Here is a 25,330-nt window from a genome sequence, read left to right as displayed (position 1 = left end):
GGGTTCTAACCGTGGAAACAGACTCTTAGAGAAATATAGGATAAGACTACATACAATAGATTCTTGTGGTCCGACCCTTTTCCCGATCCCGTGATTAGCAGGAGCTTAGTACACCATTCTGCCCCTTTATATTTCAAGCGTCCGATTGAGCGTCCTAAGCACACTTAATACTCCAATCAAATATCAACTTCTTAATTAGTATTTGAACGGGTTCAATATGGCATGCGAGACAATGAAAGGAGAAATCACCTTACCGGTCAACACGACCGGAACCACTCAACAAGAAAAGGTTTATGTGATCGAGGGGGACAGGAGGTATAATGCCTTGTTCAGGAGACTGTAGGTTCATAGCATGAGGACGGTACCATCAAACTTGCACCAAGCATTGAAATTTCGAAACTCGGGGGGAATTAAAACGGTCTACAGGGAACAACCAGACGCAAAGGAGATGTTTGTCGTCGAAGAAGTGATCCATGTACCTGCGATCACGACCTCAAAAGATAAGGGACTGATCTGAGAGAAAGGCACCAAATAGTAATCACAAGTCTCGACCTCGACCGAGCTGGGGAAACTAGAGGATCGTCCAACAAACGAGGAAGATGACTTCGAGGTCCCAAGATACTTCATAGCACTTGATGACGTCGATGCCACCAAGTCAATAATTGAGGAACTGGAACAAGTCATATTGTTCGAGTATCTGCCGGATAGAAAGGTATACCTGGGCACGGGGTTAACCCCAAGCTCAGGAAAAAACTCATTGATTTTCTTAAAGGTAATGCCAATTGTTTTGCCTGGTCGCACTTAGATATGCCAGGATTCCCACTGGAGATACCAACTTACAAATTGAGTTTGGATCCGAACTTCCATCCGATTAAACAAAAGAGGAGGCCACCATCCGAGGTCAAACACGCATTTATCAAAGACGAGGTATCTAAACTTTTAAAAATAGGTTCCATTCGGGAAATTAAATACCCGGAGTGGGTAGCTTACAAAGTCCTCGTACCCAAAAAGGGAAACAAACTTAGAATGTGTGTAGATTATAAGGATTTGAATCCGGCATGCCCGAAGGACTCATTTCCTTTGCCTAATATCGATCGAATTATCGATGCAACGGCAGAGCACGAGACGCTGAGCTTTCTCGACGCCTATTCCAAGTTCAACCAAATATGGATGGACCCAAGCGACCAAGAGAAAACTTCTTTTATAACTTGGTTCGGCACTTATTGTTATAATGTGATGCCATTTGTGTTAAAAAAAATGTCGGCGCCACATTCCGATGCCTAGTTAATCGAATGTTCGAGGAACAAATAGGGAAATCAATAGAGGTTTATATTGACGATATGTTAGTTAAGTCCCTGCGAGCAAAGGACCATTTGAAACATTTACAGGAAACCTTCGACATACTGAGGAGATGAACTTGAACCCAGAGAAGTGTGCATTCGGAGTCAGCTCGGGCAAGTTCTTTGATTTCATAATATCTAAACGCGAATAGAGATGAACCCAGAAAAGATAAAGGCCATAAAATATATCATTGTGATCGACAACGTCAAAGCAGTGCAAAGGCTGATAGGGTGAATAGCCGCATTGGGCCAATTTATTTCCAGGTCATCGGATAAAATCCACTGGTTTTTCTCGTTACTAAAGAAAAAGAGTGACTTTTCTTGGACCCTGGAGTTCCAAAAAGCTTTGGAGGAACTCATACAATACATATCAAGCCCTCATTTGTTGCATACCTCGAAGGCGAACGAGCAATTATACCTTTATTTGGCAGTGTCCGAGGTAGCGGTAAGTGGTATCCTGGTTTGGGAAGAAGAAGGTACGCAATTTCCTATATATTATGTTAGTAAAACCCTAGGTGATGCTTAAACGAGGTATCCACACCTAGAAAAATTGGCACTTGCCTTACTAAGCGTATCTAGAAAACTAAAACTATATTTTCAATGTCGCCCTATATGTGTCGTGACCTCGTACCTGTTAAGGAATGTCATGCATAAACTCGAACTCTTAGGCCAGGTAGCAAAGTGGGTCGTAGAGATTAGCGGGTATGATATTGAATACAAACCCCGAACAACTATAAAGTCCCAGAAATTGGTAGACTTCGTGATCGATTTTACACCGGCCCTGATTCCCGAGGTCGATAAAGAATTATACATGCCTCGGGGACTAGCTCGGGGTTCTAGATCCTATTCACAGACGGTGCCTCCAACACGAAAGGGTCTGGGTTGGGTATCGTGCTAAAAAAACCCACGGGTAACATAATAAGGCAATCAATTAAAACTGTGAAACCGACTAACAATGAAGCCGAGTATGAGTCTATGGTTGGAGGTCTGGAATTGGCTAAAAGCCTGGGGCTGAGATAATCGAAGCCAAGTGTGATTCCCTCATCATTGTTAACCAGGTCAATGAAACATTCGAAGTCAAAGAAGACTGGATGCGAAGGTACTTGGATAAATTACAAATAGTGTTGCATTGGTTCAAAGAATGGACGCTACAACATGTACCTCGAGATAAAAATAGTGAGGCTAATGCATTGGCTAATTTAGGGTCGTCAATGGACTCCAAAGAATTTAACTCTGAAATAGTGGTGCAATTGATGAGCTCAGTAATAGATACTGGTCATGCTAAGGTAAACTCAATAAGTTTGACCTAGATTGGTGAAACAAATACATGGATTACCTTTAGAAGGGGAAACTGCCATCGGATCCTAAAGAATCAAGGGCCCTTCTAACTAAAGCTGCCAAGTTTTGCTTGGCTGAAGGCCAATTGTACCGAAGGTCATTTTTCAGACCGTTAGCAAGATGCTTGGGGCCTGGAGAGACCGACTACGTGATGAGGGAAGTCCATTAGGGGACTTGCAAAAACCACTCCGTAGCGGAATTGTTGGTACGAAAGTTGATCTGGGTCGGGTATTACTGGAACGAAATGGAGAAAGATACAAAGGACTTTGTTCAAAAGTGTGACGAATGTCAGAGACATGCTCCGATGATCTACCAACCGGGAGAGTTGCTTCACTCGACCTTTTCCCTTGGCCGTTCATGAAGTGGGGAATGGATATCACAGGTCCTTTACCATGAGCACTTATTAAGGCTCGGTACATAGTGCTTATGACGGATTACTTCTCCAAGTGGGTTGAAGCGCATGTGTTTGAGAAAGTTAGGGAACAGGAGATTATCGACTTCATATGGGATCATATAATCTGTCAGTTTGGGATACCAACCAAAATCACATGTGACAATGGGAGACAATTCATCGGCATCAAGGTCAATAAGTTCTTTGAAGATCACAAAATCAAAAAGATTTTATCAACCCCTTATCGCCTGAGCACAAACAGTCAAGCAGATTCGACAAACAAGACTATACTGCAAAACCTGAAGAAAAGATTGACCAACTCAAAACAACGGTGGAAAGATATTCTACCCCAGGTCCTATGGGCATATCGAACAACTTCGAGGTCGAGCACCGGTGAGACACTATTTTCTCTGGTATACGGTGCAGAAGCTTTGATTCCGGTAGAAGTAGGAGAATTGAGCTTAAGGTTCTGGTATTCTACCGAAACATCAAATTATGAGGCCACGACCATAAGTCTAAATTTAGCGATGAAAGGCGAGAAGCTGCCCTGGTCCGGTTAGCAGCTTAAAAGCAACAAATAGGAATATATTAAAACCAAAGGGCAAACCTTCGACACTTCTAAGTCGGTAACTTAGTATTGAGGAAAGTCACACTACATACCAAGAACCCGATCAACGGGAAACTAGGACTGAACTAGAAAGGACCATACAGAGTCACAGATATAACCAAAAAAGGCTCGTACCAGCTTGAGTCCGAAAATGGCGTACAACTGCAAAACAACTGGAATGTGGCACACTTGAAGCGGTACTACTGCTGAGGTATGAATACCTAAATTTCTTTGAGGCTTATTATCCTTTGAACTAACCCATGGAGGTACTCAATCAAAGTCAAATCCAAGAATTAGGTCTCAAAGCATGAGTTGCACTTTTTTCCCTTCGACCGTTTTTTCGTGAAGTGGGTTTTACGGCAAGGTTTTTAACGAGGCAACAGTAAGTGTGCTACTATAGTATTGAAGACCGGTCTAGCATCGGGGACTGGGGACTGCCTGCATAAGATCATTAGTACTTGAGCCCTCAAGATTCTGCCTCAAGTACTAGGGACTTATCACACCCTGAATCGAGTTCGAAGATCTAAGTTTGGAAACTTTGAAGAAAATTCTACTCGAAATCAAAAGACAAGGATTAAATAATAGGATTCATTGTAAGGGTCAAACGATCAAATGAATCATGCCCCGTAAGTTCATTCTCGCCATGGCGGATAAATTATGTATCTTCGATTATTTACACTACATTTGAAGTAATAAAGTGAGAAAATTCACCTTCGATACTTCATCAGTTCACGCTTACATGAGAAATGATACCTTTATATCACTTAGAATAAAAATTGGGTTTAAATCCTTCTAAGCCATCGGTCCATCATTAACTGGAGGCATGAAACCAAAGGTAGTAAGAGTCCGCGAGACCGTTCCTAATCATCTAAAGACCCCTAAACCAACGGGTCACCCCGAACAAGGGAATGCTATCCGACATTAATACCGGACAAATCGGGATACTAAACCTTGAGGGCACCGAGCCTACAAGGCAGGGCCTAAATACGGAAGGCCACAGCCAACTTATGGTATGAAGCCTTTAGAGTTTCGATCTCGATGTAAAAATGACTCGGAGACGTCTGAGTTCGTAAATATAAAAAGTAAGGTCATTACATTTTAAGTCTATAATGATTATGTCTGATCTGATCAAATCAATCGATTTCGAATCACGGTCAAAGGAAGGGACACCTTCGGCAAAGATTAACTATGTCCAGATAAATTATTTGAATAGTTTAATTAAGAATTTGTTTTTGTTAGACCCTCCGAAGTCAATGAAACTCGGAGACGTTGTTTGAATAGGACCTTATTCGAGCTTTTATGAAGTTGAATAGTTTGAGAATTTTCAAAATTTATGCTAAGGCATTGATGATCTGTTAAGTTCGAGACACAAGTTATATATCCTAAGTCCTAAACATAAGCAAATGCAGAAATATTAAAGGACACAATGTATAGTCGAAGAGTAATTTCATATATATATATATATTCACCAAAAGGTATTTACAGAGGCACGAGTAAACAACCCCAACGTCAAAAGCGTACAAATACAAGAAAAGACAGAAGTAATATAAGCTAAGGCATTTCCTGCCTAGTCTTCATCAGAGCCCAGCTTACTATCCGAACCGTCGGGCTGGTACCTCACTTTGGCCTCAGTTTAACCTCTTGGCCTCTTCAATATTGGCCGCTAAGTCGACCTCCCGGCTTGGATCTCCTCGAGAGCCTAACTACGAGATAGCCACTTCACATACTCAGCCTTCGTTATGATCCGGGCTTTGGCTATCTCCACACCGGCCTTCTATTAGTCCAGCATATCTTGGGCTTCTGAGACTTTTCTAGAAGCCACCTGCAATTTGGACTTCAGCGCAGTGTACTCTTGGCCAAGATTAGCATGCTCTCCGACAGCCGAGGTGAGTTGTTGCCTGGAGTTCCTCGTTCAGCTGATCCTATTTGCCAGGCTTCTCTTTCGCCACTTAGAGTTGCACTCTAGTTGATTCCAAGTCCTCTTTGGTGGCATCCTGCTCCGACGCTAGGCAGTTCATTTTTCCTTTCAGCTCATCGGTTGAAGCCTTGACCCCGTCCATCTTGGTCCTAAGCTGGTCGATCAAGGTTATCTTCTCCTGGACCTGTAAGTTGCGGCGTTAGCATTGGTGTTTAGTCTCTCATTATCAATCTCGAGCACCCTTAACTTCTCAACTAGAAGAGCATGGTCTTATTTCACTTTCGAGGACTCCTTCTGGGCCTGAAGGACAGGGAGCTCGACCATGTCTCTAAGGACTTCATCCTTCTGCTCACGGAAAGCTTTGTATATCTCTATTTGTCGGACCTTCTCCTTGAGCTCGAACTCGAGGTGACTCACCTACATCCTGGATCGATGAAACCTTTCATGATGAAGCACCGAAGCCTGAGACATAGAGAAAGAAAATTGTTAAAAATAGTTAAGATGACAGGAACTCATTAAAACAAATAGGGAAAATGATATATCTGATTTAGCGCCAACTGGGCTTCATTAAAAAGACTTGGCCCATCTACCTCATTTATCTTCACTTGGTCTACTTTGGTTACCAAGGTATGGAGGTAGCCAGCCACTCCGGCTAGCCCAGATAACATGCTAGTATCCGCCGGCATCGTGAACATGACTGTCTTCTTCAGGGTCCACACTCGGGGCCAAAAATAGCTACTCGAGTTTTGAGCTCAAACTCGGCCCATCTAATCCCGGTTGTACGACCCTTTTCGGGGTCTCTAAGTGGCCAAATCCAGAGTAATCCTCCAGCATACTAACGTCCACACCTAGAAAAACAAGTTAAGGGCATCGTCCACAGCCTAGGACGTTTTGGTCGGTTTCTCTTCAGCAGCCCGAGCTTCATATAAAATGGCCTTCATACGAGGCTGTGACTTTTGAATGTGGATGATGCCATCGCCTTCTGAGGTGGTCTTCCTCTGGACTGTAGGGGCTTCTTATGAAGCAGTAGCCACATATTCTTCTTTGAATCCTCGAGCTGAGGAGGATTCAGCCTAACAAGCATCCCCCTCCGGGGCCACCAACTTTTGGTCGGCATTGATCGGCTCGTGGGTGATGAACTCCATGTCCTCATCATCCTCGGGAAAATCCTTGAGCCAATGAAGAGCTTCAAAATCTGGTACGCGGGTACCTGAAGTCTTTTTGGTGCTCTTTCTAACCCTGAGCATAATCCTTTTTCTCTTCTTGACCTCGGTAGGAGCGTCCAAAGAGTCAAGGGATCTCTTCTTCTTCTTCTTCTTCTTCTTCTTCTTCTTCTTCTTCTTCTTCTTCTTCTTCTTCTTCTTCTTCTTCTTTGTTTTCTCCTCCTTCATAACAGCAGCTTCGGCAATGCACTGTAGAGAAGCGGAGAATTTTATAGAGGGGGTCGAGGTCACGGCATCGGTGGTGTCCCAAAGTTTGGTGGTCTTCGGCAAGCCTGTGAAAGAAGGACATAGCCATGAGAATAATAGAATAAAAAATGGCCAGGAAAAAATTCAACCAGAAAAGGGCTCTCACCGTGAGAACGAGCCTCCCACTTGCCCTTGGAGATCTTACGCCACTCACGCTCGGAGTAGGTGAGTTGCTTGTATATACCCTCGACCCACTCCCTAAAATGTAGGATCGCGTTAGGGACTCGAGGGACAGCTGTATATCGAATAAAACGTTTCATTAGAATAAAAAGTAGACACAAGAGAGGAATTTGACAACTTTAGAGGAAGTAAACTTATGATTCGGGTTCCACTTCTTAGGGAATGACATGAACTCGGAAGGAATGAGGTCCTCGGTCTTTAACCGAACAAACCTACTTTGCAAGCCTCGGTCCCTGTCTTCGTCTATACAGGAGAAGGTAGCTTTCTTTGACCGATAGTCAAGTTTGATTAAACCCCCTCAGAAGATTCGGGGGATGTAAACTCGGAGCAAATGATCGATCGTGAATCGAGGCTTCTCCATATTTTTTGCGAAATGATGTAGAAGAGTCATAATCCCCCAAAAGGATGGATGAAGTTTCTTGAGGCAAATTTTGTACCTCTTGCAAAACTCGAGGACCACCGTATCCATATGACCAAACATGAAAGGAAACGTGTAAAAACTTAAGTATCCTTCCATGTACGTCGGGATGTCCTCCTCAGGACTGGGAATGACTATGTCCTTGCTTTCCCATTTACTATCCTTTCAAACAGCCTCGAGCGTCTCCTCGGTAATAGAGCAAACGTACCCCACGCCTCCTTACCCTGATCCCCTTGTACGGAGGATTTCTCGATTTTAAAGTCATTATCTTTGAGGCAGCCGCCGGGGATGAAATCTGTGAGGGGAGGTCACGGGGCTACCACCGGAGGCACTGCCTCGGTATTGGTGTCCGAGGAAGAAGTCGTCGGTGCAGTGTTCTGGGATACCGATTTTGAGGTCTTCTACATTTGTATCTAAGTATATGAAGATTTGAAGATTTGGTTTGAAGGTTTGAAGTTAAGGTATGCAAGTTTGAAGATGAACTATGAGTATATGAAGATATGAAGAACAAGTTATGATGATTTGAAACTGATGAACGGATAAGTATATAAAAGGCTCGAGGGTAAGGAAGTTTGAAATCAGAAAGTAAAAAAGTGAAAATAGGAAACCAGAACTTTTATAGGGAAAGAGTAATGAATGCATGACATTTTCAGTGACTACCAGGGGTGATCAACTGACGACTGACGCGTGTCCAAAATTAGAGCGACGTGACTAATGGGACGTTCCGATTCGTCAACATGCTCATGGTGTGCGAGAGAAGGAACCCGGGTCAATTAGTCACTTCTCATCGCTTCTATAATCTACTCTTCGAGAAGAGAGGGGACTATGTGTGTACGGTAGAATCGGGGATAAAGTTACGCCTATGTCTCGTTGAGAAGCGAAGAACAACGTTACTTGTTACTAGCTCGAGTTAGACCAAGGGTACCTACAAATCGAAACCAGGAGCGGATGGAATCGAGCATGGATGAACTCGGAGAGATACTAGCTCGAGCAATACGAAGAATCGAGGGTAAAGGAAAAAAATGGTTAAAGAAGACAAACAGAGATCCGAAATATCCACCATCAATCGAATATTACGGCGCGGATCACGCTCGGTATTGGTTGTAGATCGTGTTTTCGTGAGAGAAAAGGAAGGAAAGGATTTTTACCTTATTTAGAATTGTATTCGGGTTAAAACTCCTCTATTATATAAAGAAGAGAACCCTTTCATTTTTGGTCACTATTCTAGCACACATATCAAGGCAATAAAATTTACGTTGGCTTTTAATAGTTGTTTAAGTGTTCTTCAGTGGTTCGTCGGTTTATTGGAATCAGAGCCCTATCTCGAGGGCTCAATCGAGACCGACCTTTGGCACTTAAGTTAAATCCGAGGCTTAATTACCACGTCAATTCGGTTTGATCGTTTCATCAGTGTTAAATTAAGCCAAATATCCTTTAAACCGCGTATAGATTTAATTGTTATTCGTTTTAAGGGTAAACTGGAGTAATTGGAAGAACAAGAACATTGGAAAATGTTGTTAATTTTGAGAAGCTAAAAAGGGGGAAAGACGAAGAAGAAGAAAAACGTAGATAGCTAGACAGATAGACAGACAGATATGGAGATGGATAGATAGATAGATAAATATATAGATAGGTATATAGAGATCGGGTCTCTTTCGGTAGTCCAGTTTCTCCCTTCTACTTGATCTGTTTCAACGGAAAAGCTTCACTTTGACCTTTAAAAGTAAAGTAATTAAGTAAACCAACTACTAGTACGATAGAGTTCAGAAGTAAAAGAAACTAGTGCTTCATATTATTCATTAAATTCTTGGGCATGTCCGTGGAAAACATCTCCACTGCCCACATTACAGAGTTTAGCATGACAGTGCATATATATCTATCATGCTTTTATTTCATATACAATAATTACAGATCACTGGTTAGAAATAATTAAGCAGCACTTTGAGGCTCCCCACCAGTACAAATTAAAGATCCATCATTATCATAGAGTTCGCAACCCTTGTCTGCGTTACAACAGTTGATGCATTCTTGATTAATCTTTACCAATCCAGAAATCGGGCAACTTATGGTAGCAACTCTAGGGTCACATTCCGTAGTACAACTCTTGGGTTCATCACTCTCTCCTTCACAAACAAACTCACCATCTTGACCGAAGTAGTAGCAACCCTTGTAGCCCGTACAACAGGTAGTGCATCCGGTGGGATTAATTATCGTCTCTCCTTCTGAACGCGGGCATTTTGAATAGGCAATATCTGGATCACAAAACTGGGGACAAAAGTTTGGATTTTTGGGGTCAGACAATCCTTCACAAATAAAAGTTCCGTTAGCGTTGTAATAGTTGCAGCCCTTGTAGCCTGCGCAACAAGTGGTGCATATGGGATGGTCCGGAGTTCCTTGTGAACGAGGGCATATCCCATAGGCAAAATTACCACACTCTTTGGTACAAGCCTTGGCATCAACAAGTAGTAGAAACATTCCTATAACAAACATAGCTATATTTGTTAGTTATTTGAATGCCTTATTCTTTAATATCATATTCGAATTTTACTTTTTCTTGAAGGAAGGGTAAACCAATAATAGTAATAACTCACACAAATTAAAGGATTACACATAGACAATCTTAAGGAAAAACAACAGTTCTATATCAAAGAAGAAAAGAAAGGATAAAAGGAAAAAGGAAAATCTTACCAAGAACAAGTAGGTGAGCGAGGAAACTAACTTTGTGAACAGCCATTATACGCTTTCTCGTGAGTTACTTTGTTTTCTTTTTTGGGTAAGGAGGGTCTATCCTTCTCCGACTATTTATAACAAACGAGTGATCAATTAGAACATAGTCAGATCAATTCATTATTGGCTAATTAAAACCTTTTTGTTTATGATTAATGTATATAGCCTCCTCAATAGATAGATCTAATTTTTTAGTGTACGTTTGCCAAGGTACACGTTTGCTTCTTTATTAATAAAGTTGAACTCTTCCCAAGGTTTCTTGCAGCCATAAGGTAACAACAACAACAACCCAGTAAAATCTCACAAGTGGGGTCTGGGAAGGGTAGTGTGTACGCAGACCTTACCCCTACCCCGAAGGGATAGAGAGACTGTTTCCGAAAGACCCTCGGCTCAAGTTAATAAAAAGAAGACAAAAGGAGAGGATATTAGATTCATCACGGAGATCATAGGAAAAATAGGAACATAAAATGCAAAGCAAAAACGGTGGCTAGTAAATGGATCCAACGTCGAAAAAGAAAATAGTAAGACACGACATTGCCCCTAACTCTCTTAGACAAAACCCTACCGGACTAGGCTCACAAAGGTACAAAGTAATGCAAGACTCAATTACCTCCTAGCCTACAACTGTAATACTCGACCTCCACAACGTCAGCCATAAGGTACTTATAGGTAAATTTTTATAATGAACCCTAATTAATAATCTAATAAAAATGATATTTATATGTTATAATAGGTTAGACTATATTGATTGTAGATACAAGAAAATCTACAATAGCAATATATATTGAATTTTCTTACACGTACAACCAATATAGTTTAACAAGTCACACCGTCCCTTTCCCTAGGTCCATCAGTCGAGTTACTTGTGAATTAGAAGTGTACAAGTGGGACTTAAATTCAAAATAAAAATAAATTAATAAATGACATAAGTTTGGCCGCTAAGAGCCGACGGCGGCGGAAGGCAGTGTGGTGTTTCTTTCTCTTATCTAAACTCTATAAGTTTGGCATGTTCTTCATTATTTAATGTAACACTTTGACTTAAAGTTCTATGAGAAAGAATGTACTCCTTAATCAAATACTATCTCATTTAGGCTGTCAAGTTTGACCTTTCGGTTTGGCTGTAGATCATTTTCTTTTCAACAATATTTGTTTTAATGTCTGCATGTCAAACGTAAAACTTCTGCTTGGTACTTTTATAACTATTTATTAATTAGTAATATTTTTCTACACATTATATAATTTTATTTGTCTAGTTAAAGGATGAAACGAAAAATAAATATAACACTAAACGGGTTTGATAAATGGGCTTTACTTTTATCACATTCACATGTATATAATCTATCTATACCTATATTATATTATATTACTATATTAAAAGTGGGAAGGCCTTAAGTTAAAAGTTAAATTACAAAAATATCCTTCAAAATTTTTAGACCATTTTGCCCTTCATGAAAATAAAAATTACCTCCTACTCAATGTTGAAGATACATAAAAGCAGAATAAACTAATATATCAACCAACATAACTCTTCGTTGCTATCAAAAAAAATTGAATGGTGAGTTTTACCAAGGCTTCTTTTGAATTTAAAAAAAAACATACAAATATCCTAAACATTAGAAACGCCAAAAGATACCATACTTAAAAAAGAAACTTAATGACGACCTTTATATGCCCAATTAGCCAATGATACATATGATCATTAACAGCCACAATCCTTTTAACAAAAACTAATCCCTACAAACAACTTTCAATAGGCAACGCTTTATAATTTATCGCTTGGTCTTGTCAAGGTATTGTCGCGCCTCCTTGTGTTGTTCTTCTTCTCACCAAATCAGTATTTTGGGTCTTTAGACAAAACTTCGAAAGGAACTTTCGGTTAGTAATTTCATTTTTATTACGTTGAGTTATTTTAAAGAATGATTGTGACTTCTTTATTCTACTGCTTCACTTTGTGTCATGACCATGCATTATTGAGGAATATAGATTGATTTGATTTTGAATCTACAGTTTATTAGTTGCAATTTCTTGTTAGTATATTGAAGCCATAATTTTTACATATTATTAAAATTACAGAATCAGATTCAGAGTTTCAGAGTATGTCGGAAAGATCAAAGACGTCGTATTCGTCCTCTTAGAATGGACCAATTAGAGGTCGTACTACTAATAGTGATCCTACATAGAAATAACATAGGTTTGTTGTTGCTAGGCAGTCGAGTTTAATCGACAAACTTCAAAGAATGAGTGAGGAATATATTAAACTTTGCAGAATTTGCGATGCTAGAAAATTTTAAGTCATTTTTGAGTCGCTAAATTTTCTAATATATAGTTTTATTTTTGAGAGGAGAACCAAAATCCACGAATTTATTAGTTTCTCAATATCTTAAAATATGAAATTAGACATAGCAAAAGGCACAAAATTATCCTAATTCGTATTGATAATTTCTTATGTTGTGAATATGGGGAATATGTAAACCATAGAATATTAGCATATTATAGAAATTTACCATAAAATATGTTTTAAATTAGTACATGTGCAATTCAAAATAAAGCGAATATCAGGTGAATATATCAAAAATATTGAAAAGTTACAATTAGGCGAACAATTATTGTTTAATGTGACTAGATGGGCGATGGACGTTTACATTTGACTATTTTTTTCTCCAATTATCTTTTTTATAATATGTATCCCAAGCTTCTTTATGTGAAACAAGGGTACAAGACAACTCTAATGAAGTACATAAAAGTTTTATAAGAAAATCTTTCGGAACTCCATATATGGATATTTAATCAAATGTTATATATGACTTATAACTCTGTTATTTTTTACTTGCTTGTAGACAAGATTGATCTATATATATTTGAGTATCGAGAAAGATATCAAGCTCCAAAAACTTGATGAAAACGAAGAAATATAATAGAGGATAGTACATTATCTTACTTGATTACCTAATTTTTAGTAGATAAAAATAACTATTTGCAATTCAATCTTTCAAATGCACCGACGAGATTTGAACTTTAAAACTTATTGATGTATAATAAATAATGCTTTGTATATATGATGAAGCTGAAGATTTTGTGCATGACATGTATATTAAAATAGAAAAAGCAAGGCTTGAATATTTCAGAATGAGTAATCAACCTTGAAAAGACAATTAAGCCAAGTTGCAATTGTGTGATATGCCTATGGATGAAGGATATAAAAAAAATTAAAGTTGACCAAATTCCAATTGGAGCAACAAAATTTCATTAGCTAAGGGAGGTATACTAAAGGTTAATTGATTGCGTAATGGCCAGAAGAATGGAGATAAACTTGGCAGGAGAGTAAGCCTTTTGACTCTATTTATAAAATGTCTTAACGTTACATGAGAATGCTAGCCGTTGCTATATAAATTATGTAACGACCCGCGTTTTGAGCTCTAGCGCATCGTTCAGCATTTTGAAGCCCTGAGTAGCTTGACTTCAGGTATTGTGACTTGTACACGTGGTCGGAATTGAATTTCGGGAAGTTCGGAGTTGATTTGGAGAGAGAATTCTCATTTCGGAAGCTTTAAGTTGAAGGAATTGACTAAGATTGGATTTTTGAGTAAACGACCTTGGAATCAAGATTCAAAGGTTCCAGCAGGTTCGTATGATGATTTCGGACTTGGGCGTATGCCGGGACTGGGTTTTGGAAGACCCGGGAACGTTTTGGCGCCTATTGTGGAAGTTAGCATTTTTGGAAGAATTTCATAAGTTTGGGTTGAAGTGCATTTCAGTATTGTCGATGTCCATTTGGGACTTCGAGTCTAGAAATAGCTCCGTATGGTGATTTTGGTGTTGGGAGCGCGATGGGAAGTGAATTCGGAGGTCCGTTGGTCATTTTGGAGTCATTTGGCTAAAGATAGAAATTTGAAGGTTTTTGAGGAGTTTGACTGGAAGTGGACTTTTCGATATCGGGGTCGGATTCCGATTTTGAAAATTGCAGTAGGTCTGTAATATCGAATATGACTTGTGTACAAAATTTGAGGTCAATCAGACGTGATTTGATAGGTTTAAGCATCGAAAGTAAAAGTTTGAAATTTTAAAGTTCATTAATCTTGAATTGGAGTGCGATTTATGGTTTTAGCGTTGTTTAACCAATTTGAGGCTTCGAGCAGTTCCGTGTTATGTTATGGGACTGAGTGGTGTGATTGGACGGGGTCTCGGGGGCCTCATGTGAGTTTCGGACTTGCGGGAGGAGTTGAAAACACACCAGAATTTCTGGTGTTCTTGGCACCAGTTGCAGGTCTCGCAAATGCGAGAAAATGTTCGCAAATGCGATCCTCGTATTTCCGATGAAAGCTTTGCAATTTCGAAGAAGCCTAGCCTGGGCTTGGATTGCATTTGCGATAAAGGCAGTCACATTTGCGAGCCTGACAGGGTTCGCATTTGCAAGTTCTTAGTCGCATTTGCGACCTAGGCAGTAGAAACCCAGGGTTCGCATTTGCGATATTTTGGTCGCATTTGCGACCTTGGAAGGGGAGGCCCATGTTCGAATTTGCGATTGTTTTGTCGCATTTGCGACCGTCGCATTTGTGAACCAGGTGTCGCAAATGCGACATCTGAGGCCTGTGCACATCTATTAATTTCGAGATTTAGACCATTTAGCTCATTTCCTTTCATCTCTTGGGCGATTTTTGGAGCTTTTGGAAGAGGGTTCTCACCTAGCACTTTGAGGTAAGTAATTTCTACACAACATGAGTTACATACATAGATTATGGGTAGATTAACATGTGAAAATTAGGGAAAATCAAGGATTTAGATGAAAAACCTAGAGTTTGATAAAAAACAAGATTTAACCACGAAATTTGTTATGGAATGGGGTAAAATCATATATTCTTGATCCTTAGGTTATGGGTAACAACTTTCTTCACAAAAAATTTCAGAATCCGGGCACGTGGGCCCGGGGATGAATTTTAGGAACCTTGCATTTAGGGAGCATGTATTGGCTAGTCCTTACCCCATTTGAATAGTTTTGGATCGTTCGGCTCCAATTTGGAGGTTTGAGCGCGTTCTTGAATTGGGATATAGGCTTCGGAGCAAGGTGAGTCTCCTTTCTAACCTTGTAAGAAGGAATTGTCCCCATAGGTGAATTAATTGGATATGTGCTTCTATCTGTGGGGGCTACGTATGCACGAGGTGACGAGAGTCCGTGCGTAGCTACTATTATGCTTAAGTCCGGGTAGTCTAGGACCGAAAAACATGCTTACTTGCAATATTTGATATCTCGTTGTCAATTTAAAAGTGCTTAAAACATATCGAATGTGTAAATGAATATCTAAAAGACTAGTCATCGTTTCCTTGGTTTTTAAAAGAGAAATTTGCCTTTTTCTTGGATAATTGCTCCTTGATGAACTCTTGATTGACTGTTTGAATGTATTTATATATTGTGGAGCGGGCCGAACGCCTCGGTAAATTAAATAGATGCATCTATGGTTCGATTCATTCGACCCCCTGGCAGTGCACAGTTAAATATTGTTGGATCGGGCCGTACGATATTGGCATGATTTACGCATGCTTGTATTTTTTGCCTTGAAATTTAATGAACTAATATTATTTCTTCCCGATTTGAGAATAAATGTATAAATGCTGAAAAGGAATTTGAGAATTTCCTATAAAAGAAAGAATTGTTTGCTTGCTTCATTCTATTGAATTACAATCATGTTTATAAAAATCCTCGATTTATTACATCATTGACGTACCATTATTGGACCACTAGTAAGTGTGAAGTCGACCTCTCATCTCTACTTCTTCGAGATTAGACGGGATACTTACTGAGTAAACGTTGTTTTCCTACTCATGCTACACTTGCTGTGCATTTTTGTTGCACATGCACATGTATTTTTTGTGGCCTACTGGGCGTAGCAGCATGGATGATACGGGGGCTAGGTGAGCTGCATTTCTCGAGGCGACCCGCAACCAGTATAGTCTCTTTCAGCGTATTACGTTTATTTTATGTCCAATTGTATTCCGGACAGTTATTGTACTTTATTCGATTCCTTAGTAATTGCTCATGCACTTGTGACACCGGGTTCTGGGATGTCTATGGGATTATTCAGTATTTTGAAATTGTTAAAGATATCATTATTTATTCAGTGGAATTTATTCTTGATTGTTTAAATGTATAAAAGAAGTGAATTCAGAAATATCTAAAACGAGAAGTCTAGTTATTTAGTGTTGGCTTGCCTGACAATGGTGTCCGGCGCCATCACGACCCTTAGTGGATTTTGGTTCATGACAACATGGTATCAGAGCACTAGGTTCCCTTAGGTCTCACGAGTCATGAGCAAGTCTAGTAGAGTCTCGTGGATCGGTACAAAGACGTCTGTACTTATCTTCGGGAGGCTACAGGGCTGTTAGGAGCACTTCCCTTCTTGATTTCCTCATCGTGCGATTTGATTCCTTTGAGGCTTATGCCTTTGTTTCCTTCCCAATCGATCGTATGCGACGCGAAGCGCTTATTATAAATCGAGAATTGAGAAATTTTAAACGTACCACAAAGGTGGTACAGGATGCTTCTCCCTGCGTAGTTGATTTGACTATTGTCGTCGCCTTGTGGAAGGATATTCTGTTGTTTCAGCTCAGTAGTCGTACTTCTGAGAGCTCTGAGGCTAGGCACAAGTCGCCATGGTGCTTATGAACGGTTATCGCACAGAATTGATGTGATGGTAGGATGCTAGTCTACGTGTCGGGGCAGTGAATGACTCGAAGAGAGGTTTACTCAGTGCATGATTTGGAGATTCGGTATTTTATTCCCGGTGGGGGAAAGGCAATCGGGCTAAGAATGTTCAGATTTGGGTTGATGGAGTAACGAGGATTAGTATTTGCGAGTGTGGTGGAATTTTCATCTGTGATGAAGTGCCGTTGTCCTTGTTGAATGTACTAAGTTCGCCGGTGTTAAGACCTTCTACAATTCGCTTTTGGGGCAGGATATTGTAAGATAGCAATGGAGAAGCGGCTGTCAGAGATCGCGGGGTGCGGTGGTTCAGGATGAAATCGATGTTTATAATGTCGATGGCTCGAGAAGAGATGATCTCCGGAGAAGTTTAAAGTTAGTAGCGGTCTATTGGTTCAAGAGCTACTAAGTTAGATTTTTGATCTAAGGCATCAGCTGAGCGGTGAAGGATGACGAAGGACCTGTGGAAAGTGTCAGGCGGTGGTTAAATTTCTAGAAGGCCAAGTGTAAGAAGCGGAAGTCGAATAGTTGCTTAAAGAAGAGGGTTTGGCCAAAGTGGGAGAGTGGCAGAGCAGCACGTCGATTCAGTGACAGGATAACTACACCCTTGAGGAAAGTTTGGAGTGATTTGGGAATTTTTAGTGGACGATGATTGGGTCTACGAGCTTAATTTGAAATATTGGCTAGCATAACGGCGGGAGATTTGATATGACGGAAAGGAGCTGCTCGATATGAAGAAGGATACAACGTAACTTAGAATTGGAAGATATTGTCGCACATTTAGTTAATGTCCACGAGGAATGGGTTATCGATGTCGTAGTAATTGTACCCCGTGCAGCGACGTTGGAAGATGTCGGCGCGTAGTCTCCACATTCGGGGATGTCTCCTATGAGCAGATCAGCGGTCGCGTGGTTGGAAAAGCTTCGGCGAAGGATTCTATTAACTATCCGATAAGAAGTCTAATATGTGAATGTTGCTAGAGATTCAGAGTGTTCATGAAATGCTAAAGGAAGGATTTCGAGGAATCCGACGGTTTAATTGCGCAAGGTCATGTCAATAAGAGATAAAGAATCTTGATGGGTTCCAAAGTTGTGCAATAGTGGCTTCAAGCTAAGTGGGAGAGTCCCACCGCCTACGGTTGGATTACCTGGTCGCCTAATTGTGGGATTTCTAGTTATCGGCGTATTGATGGGTCACCATGACTAAGGAAAGAGAACATCAGTAGTAATTTGAGCAAAGGAATTGAAGAATGTGTTCTATAATTGGCATCATCGATTCATGTTCAGGCTTTGGGAAGACTCAGGAATTATGCTTCGCGTAGAAGTGAGTTGCAAGGAAGGTGATTCGGCCGGGTATTTCTTTGAGAGGGTGGTCACGTGCTAGCGGAGCCTTGCAGTTGATTATATTCGGGACCATGTCAGAGTGGGTGACTCTCAATAATGGTCCTAGTGAATTCAAAGGTCAAAAATGCGGTGCCTAAGAGTTTAAGCCCGCAATATGGTTAAGAATCAAGCTGTTGTAGCAGCTTATGGTAAGAGGCTCAGAATGTTCTATGATGTTTTGACTTGCAGTGTAGCATTGGGAGAAGAAGGGGAGAAAAAGACTTTGGACTTGTAAAGGAATTATCAGAACGGGTGTATCAGTTTAAGATGCGAATGTGCGTGCACGGAGTGTATGAATGATTCATAGGTTTGGAGACAGGGTGGTCTCGTGGAATGGGGGTCACCCAAGGTTCGTGCGGATTCAGGTTGGTGATGTAAGGAATGGAGCTATTATTATCTCTAAGGCAAGTTAAGGATGAATTAGAAGAAGATAGACTGGTTAGCCATGTTTGAATTGGCATAGTGATGGCGGTGCGTGCGGGGCTCGACGGTCGCCGTAATTGATATTGTTTGGAAGTATTCAAGTATTACGGCCTGTTATGTGTAGGCGGATCCCGGAAGGGTTGTGGTGGTTTAGGCCACTACTTGAGGATTTGAATGTTCTACGGTTATGAGAATTCACTCGTGTGGTGCTATGGTTCTCTTGGAATGAGTTAAGTAAAAAGTTTCCATGTGAGGAAGTGTTTACCATGTTAGTGGTTCAGGAGTTGTGATGAAATTTTTGTGTTATTGTATGCTGTCTTGTTAGGTACAGTGAGCGATATGAAATCTGAAAGTGAGGATCAAGGTTGCGGTTTGGTGTTGACAAGGATATCACGAGCTCGGATGAGCATGAAAAGGATTTGAACGATTAGGGTAAGCTGGCATTGTCTTCAGCGTCACCTGAGATTGGTGTTTTGTGAAAGAGGCTTTGTATCCTGGTTATGGATTCTTGATTGCTTTTCTGCATTAGTGCGGCCGATAGTATGGATGTGCAGACTTGCAATCTATTACGGAAGGTCGTGGGGGCGTGCCCCATGGGAAGATTGTATAATCGTGGCATGTAGTCACTTGATTGATTGAAGATGTAACGACCCCAACGGTCGTTTCATGAGTTACCGCTCTGTTTCGCCCTTTTTTGCTTCTTTATGCTTTGTTCATCTGTGTTATATGGTATCGGGTTGGTCGGTTCGAATTCAGAATGATTTTGGAAAGGTTTGAGACATTTAGTCTCTTTTGAGTAAGCTTAAGTTGGAAAAATTAACCGGATGTTGACTTATATGAAACAGGTCTCGGATGTGAGTTCCGATGGTTCGGATAGCATCGTGATGTGATTTGGGACTTAGGAGCGTGATCGAGATATAATTTGGAGGTCTGTGGTAGATTTAGGCGTGAATTGGCGAGATTGGAATTTTGGCATTTTCCGATCGATAGTGGAAATTTTGATATCGGGCTCGAAATGGAATTTCGGGAGTTGCAGTAGGTCCGTTGTGTCATATGGGATGTGTGTGCAAAATTTCAAGTCATTCGGACGAGGTTTGATAGACGTTTTGATCAAAAGCAGATTTCGGAAGTTTTTGGAAACCTTAGGCTTGAATCCAATGTTATTTTGTTGATTTGACATGGTTTTAGGTGTTTCGAAGATTGGTATAAGTATGGATAGTGGTATATGACTTGTTCGTACTTTTGGTTGAAGTCCCGGAGACCTCGGGATGATTTCAGGTGGTTGACGGGAAGTTTGGAGTTGAAAATTTGCAGCTAAAGTTGCTGAAGTTCCTGTCATAACTGCACCTGCGGCTTGGGGAACGCAGGTGCAGGCCCGCAGAAGCGCAAGAGGGTCGCAGATGCAACCATGGTTGAGGAAAATTGGAACCGCAGATGCGGTGGTTCGAGCGCACCTGCATCAGCGCAGGTGCGGGATTTTGATCGTAGGTGCGGTCCTTGAGCGGTTAAGTGAATTCCGCAGATGCACACCTGGGACCGCAGGTGCAGGTCCGCAAGTGCGAGATTTCGACCGCATAAGCGGTTTAGCTGGGGAAGAAAATATAAATTTAGCCTTACACGATTTTTGAGTGGTTTTCACCATTTTTCATACGGGTTTGAGCTTGGGAGAGGAAATTGAAGAGGGAATTCAAGAGGGTTTCGTGGAGGTAAGATTTTTGGACCCTAAACTTGTTTCTATGATGGTTTTTAACTGTTTAAGCTTGAAATCTATGGAAATTTGTAGCAAATTTGGGGATTTAGGGCTTGGAAATTGGATGCCTTAATCTAGGGATTTGAGGGGTCATTTGTGGTTGGATTTTGGTATATTTGGAATGTATGAACTCGTGAGAGTGTAAGGATTCCAGTTTTGTAAATTTTATCGGGATCCGAGACATGGGCCTAGGGGTCGGGTTTGGTCAATTTTGCGATTTGTGATGTAATTTGATTATTTTCGCGTGGGCTTTGTTCCCTTAGCATATATTGATGTTATGGTTCTGATTTTGGTTAGATTTGGGGCATTTGGAGGCTGAATCGAAAGGCAAGGGCGTCGTGGGCTAGAGTTTGGCTTGGCTTGAAGTAAGTAACGCTTCCAAACTTGGTCCTGAGGGTTCGAAACCCTGAACTATGTGTTTTGTGATTACTATTGAGGTGATGCAAATGCCAAGTGACGGGCTTGTAGGCGTGCACCGTGAGAATTGCGGCCTGGATCATTCCATGGCACCGCTTAGTGACTCTTTCTTGCTGATATCTTTGTTGTAATTATGTGATTAAGTTAATGAGCTGCAAATCATGCTAATTATCATGTTAAGGCTTCACGCCAATACTGTTGAGACCCGAGAGGTCGTTTCTTGCTGTCATATCATTTGCTTCATTGATATTCTGTACTCAATCCTGTTCATGCATATTTTATCATGCCTCGGTCTTGATTATTGTTATTTGACACATCATATCATTGTTCGGGCTAGTACCATGACATTTTGAGCCCGTGTGTGTGAGACTGGAGAGTGATGACTGAGTGAGGCCGAGAGCCTGATATTGAGTGACAGTATGGGATCGGGCTGCACGCCGTAGCGAGATATTGAACATGCCTTGGTTGGCTTTGTTATAGCGCTTGGGCTAAAGAGAGAAGCCCCTCCGGAGTCTTTACACCCCAGTGAGCGCAATTGATGATATTGAGGGATGGATCTTCCCTGGACATGGATCTTGTCTGAAGTATTTATATTTGGAGATGGATCTTCTCCATAGGCTGGAACGGCCTTCCTCGGTACTGGATGACTGTTGTCAGTGATGTGTACATATATTCCGGGATGGATCTTCCCTGGGCCTTGTGAGCCATATACCGTACCGAGTGATTGTGACTTTGTTATTGATGTTATCTAGAGATGGATCTTCTCCGTAGGCTGGAATGGCCTTCCTCAATACTGAGTGATTGCTATCAGAGATGTATATATTGCGGGATGGATCTTCCCTGGGCCGTATGAGCCATATACAGTACTGAGTGCACGAGCATTTGAGGTTCTGGGCACATGAGGCACTCAGCATAGTGCATTCCATACATCATGTGCATTGACATGTAGATGTAGCAGAGTTACACTCCTTTACCTTGTTCATGCCTGCTCTGTTTTACTGTTCGAGCTGTTTATTTAATTGAAAGCATGCCTACGTTTCTGTACATTATTTCTATTATCCTTGAGGAGGTTGAGTTTGTCACTACCTATCAGTCTAAAGGTTGAACTTGTTACTTACTGAGTTGGTGTACTCACGTTACCCCCTGCACCTCGTGTGCAGATTCAGGCACTTTGGATCCAGTGGCAGATGTTTGATCGAGGCTTCTGACTAAGTAGATTATTGAGGTACCTGCACGGCGTTCGCTGGCCTTGGCTCTCCACCATACTTTCCAGTTGTATTTCAGTTGTTTCCTTAGACATTATATGAGACTATGTATTTTTCCTTAGACGCTCATGCACTCAGTGACACCCCATTTTTGGGCTGGATTGTATTTATTCTTGGAATTTCTTATGTTTCAAATAGTTCTTTAACTGTTAAAAGATTCGGTAAATGTTTTCAAACTTATTATTATCGGGTGGATTTTTGAGTTTAGGCTGGCCTAGTTTCACGATAGGCGCCATCACGACGGGTCGAGTTTTGGATCATGACAAGTTGGTATCAGAGCCTAGGTTACATAGGTCTCACGAGTCATAAGCGGGTTTAGTAGAGTCTCGCGGATCGGCACGGAGACATCTATACTTATCCTCGGGAGGCTGCGGAACCTTTTTAGGAAAAATCTAACATTCTTGAATTCTTATCGTGCGTCCTTGATTCAGCTTGAAATTTTTAACTCTCGAATTCCTTCCACGCGTTCGTATACGCGCATGAGCGCTCGGTGTCAGTTGTGCATCGACGGCTTATGATTTCTTGATCGGGGGATGAGATGTGATTTCTGTGTGTTGATTTTGGGCCAGTCTGGAGGACCTGAGGCCGGGCTCTGCTGGTAGCTTGAGCACTGAGGTGTTGATTGTGTGAGCACGTGCTTTTGGATTTATATGTTCGATAGTGTCCCTTTCAGTGGATGTGATGACTGGTAGCTACGTGATGAGTATGATGTGACTTCGAGATGGGCTCATATGATTTGAATGTGACGCGTAGGGTCCGCTTGAGGGTAGAAAGAACTATCCGGTACTTGGAATCCATCGTGATTTAATGTATAGCCCGAGTTGTGGATGTGTTGAAGGATTTTTTCATGTTGTTTAGTTAGGTGAATGAAGTAGATTCCATGTTGTGATATGAGTTCAGACTCAGGAAGATTAAGTGATTGCGTGGTGCTTACGATGGTGGAAGGGCATAAAGAGATGTTAGTTTGAGGCGAAGCAGGTGGGTTGTCTCCTGCGAAGTGCCCTGAAGTTTGTGTCATCCTTAGGTTGTTTGTTAGAAGACCTCTTTTACCAGTGAAATATACGTGTTGCAGTTTGAGTTTGGATCGCGTATGGGAATTGTCTTGACTGTTGCGAGGGTGAATGCGAGATTGCAGAAGACTTAAAGTACTAGATGGTTTTTGTTGCACGAGCTTATAAAGGGTTGAGTTTAATCACACTATGGTATTATGGCGGTATTGGAGTATAGGCATTGTGAGTTATTGTGTGTTATGATCTATGGCTTTGAGCCAAGTGGGGGAGTCTGCTATTGATCGGTTAATTGCACGATTATATGCTATGTTGGTTCCCGTTTGAGGTATACAGGTGAATCAGTTATGGTTTACAAGGTTGAGATCGAGGATGACTCGAGTAAAGGAAATTTTGGATAGGGGTTGTGTTATGCTTTATGGGTGTATAAGAATCATGGAATGACTTGAGTTGTTATTGGTGAAGGATGTAATATGCATGGAGCAGGAATTTATTTGGTTGCATTAAGGTGGGTTACTTCCATGGGTGTTGGAGTCCTAATGGGGCACAGGTCGTTCGGTCCGTTTGGTCAGTCTAATTGAGATTTGAGCAGAGTGGATGACTCCCGAGAATGGTTTTGAAGGATTCAAGATTTACATGAAGTAATTGGGAATCTTCAAGTGTGTGTTGGCTAGAAACTGAGATTTATATGGGAGGATGTCAGGACTTGTGACATTTCTGTATCATTATGAATTCTACATACCAGTATCGGGAAGGTAGAGGTAATGGCTTTAGATTCACAAAAGGTCTCTTCAGAGCGGGCATCTCGGTTGTGGTACTTTTGGGGTGCTTCAGGAGAATACAACGGTTTATGAGCCTTAGGGCGGTGTGCTCTTATGATAAAGTTCGCGGGGTAAGTTTTTGTTAAGGATAGTGGTGTACTAGCTAGGAAATGTATCAATTTGAGGGTAATTCGGAAGGAAACTCAGAGAATTAGGACAACTTGGTAGTAGGTTGGTTCAGCATGGTAAGAGATATGATTAGTTCTTTGGGTGTTTATGAGGTAATGAGTTTCTACAGGTGTTCGTGGCAATGCTCATGGGTTTTGGTGACCTGCTAGCTTGGTTGAGTTAGAAGGACTTAGTCCTGATGGTTAGGTTTTGTGCAAATGGAATTCGGAGAGTCCTTGATGATTTCTACCACGGTTAGAGATGTATATTTTCTACTAGCATGAGGAGCATGTGATGTATAGCAATTTTCTTCTAGATTGGATCAAATGGAAAGTTCTTGACTAGTGGAGTACTTAGTTGCGTGTGGCTCGGAATGGATAGGACGTTCTCATGTTTATCCTAGGATGGTATAATATATGCGGTATGTTGTGTAGGGTTGAGATTTGCATGTGAAAGGTCATGGTTCAGTTATCAAATGAAGGTCATAAACTCTTAGGCAGCACGGGCAGTTTCAGATAACTAGGTAAATGATATTACGAATTGGTGCGGCTTGATGAGGGTAAACATTTCAGAAAGGGCAATGTGTTTGAGTTAAGGGTACTTCCTTTGTATTGCGGCACTCTCTTGTTTGATAGACTGCTGATATTCAAGTTCGTTTGGTAGCACAGAAGGATTATAGGAGTACCCCTCGTGGGATGATTGGGTATTAGAGGCGTGTAGTATATTCGGACGGTGGAGTTGGGATCGGATATGGTGATTCGTGTGCTGTATGAATTTGGAGACCGGGAGTTCTCATAGACAGGTCATGTCGTGGTTGTAGATCGTGTATATTGGTCTTGTGTGGTGACTATTGGAGGTTTGGAGACCCGAGTGGATCCTTTGTTGCTTAGTTTCGATTTTTATGTGATATTGGGTATGGACTGGTTGTCTCCGTGTCGTGTTATTCTGGACTGTTGCGCTAAGACAGCAACGTTGGCTATGCCGGGGATGCCACTAATTGAGTGGCGATATTCGACGGGTTATGTTCCCAGTAGGGTGATTTTTATTTTGAAGACCCAGCGGTTGGTGGAAAGGG

General features: G+C 41.2%; 2 protein-coding genes across 2 annotated transcripts; one reads left to right on the top strand and one right to left on the bottom strand.

The window, feature by feature from the left end:
- On the top strand, positions 3,105-5,642 carry LOC109222474. Its single transcript, XM_019386833.1, has 2 exons — positions 3,105-3,535; positions 5,492-5,642. Exons 1-2 carry the CDS (start codon positions 3,105-3,107, stop codon positions 5,640-5,642), a joined length of 582 nt encoding a protein of 193 aa, XP_019242378.1.
- LOC109215667 (proteinase inhibitor type-2) lies at positions 9,432-10,460 on the bottom strand. Its single transcript, XM_019379782.1, has 2 exons — positions 10,350-10,460; positions 9,432-10,138 (listed from the first exon to the last, which is right to left on the bottom strand). The coding sequence occupies exons 1-2, from the start codon at positions 10,393-10,395 to the stop codon at positions 9,591-9,593; spliced, it is 594 nt and encodes a 197-aa protein (XP_019235327.1). The 5' UTR covers positions 10,396-10,460; the 3' UTR covers positions 9,432-9,590.

The sequence above is a fragment of the Nicotiana attenuata genome, chromosome 2 (assembly GCF_001879085.1).
Source record: "Nicotiana attenuata strain UT chromosome 2, NIATTr2, whole genome shotgun sequence".
NCBI classification, from domain to species: Eukaryota; Viridiplantae; Streptophyta; class Magnoliopsida; order Solanales; family Solanaceae; genus Nicotiana; species Nicotiana attenuata.
This window is presented reverse-complemented; position numbering and strand designations above follow the sequence as displayed.

Coding starts and splice junctions, on each gene's coding strand:
- LOC109222474 (XM_019386833.1), top strand. CDS start 3,105: ATGACGGATTACTTCTCCAAGTGGGTTGAAGCGCATGTGTTTGAGAAA. Junction 3,536..5,491: donor GTAGGAGAATTGAGCTTAAG/GTTCTGGTATTC, acceptor AGACTTTTCTAG/AAGCCACCTGCAATTTGGAC.
- LOC109215667 (XM_019379782.1), bottom strand. CDS start 10,395: ATGGCTGTTCACAAAGTTAGTTTCCTCGCTCACCTACTTGTTCTTG. Junction 10,139..10,349: donor CGCTCACCTACTTGTTCTTG/GTAAGATTTTCC, acceptor TGTTTGTTATAG/GAATGTTTCTACTACTTGTT.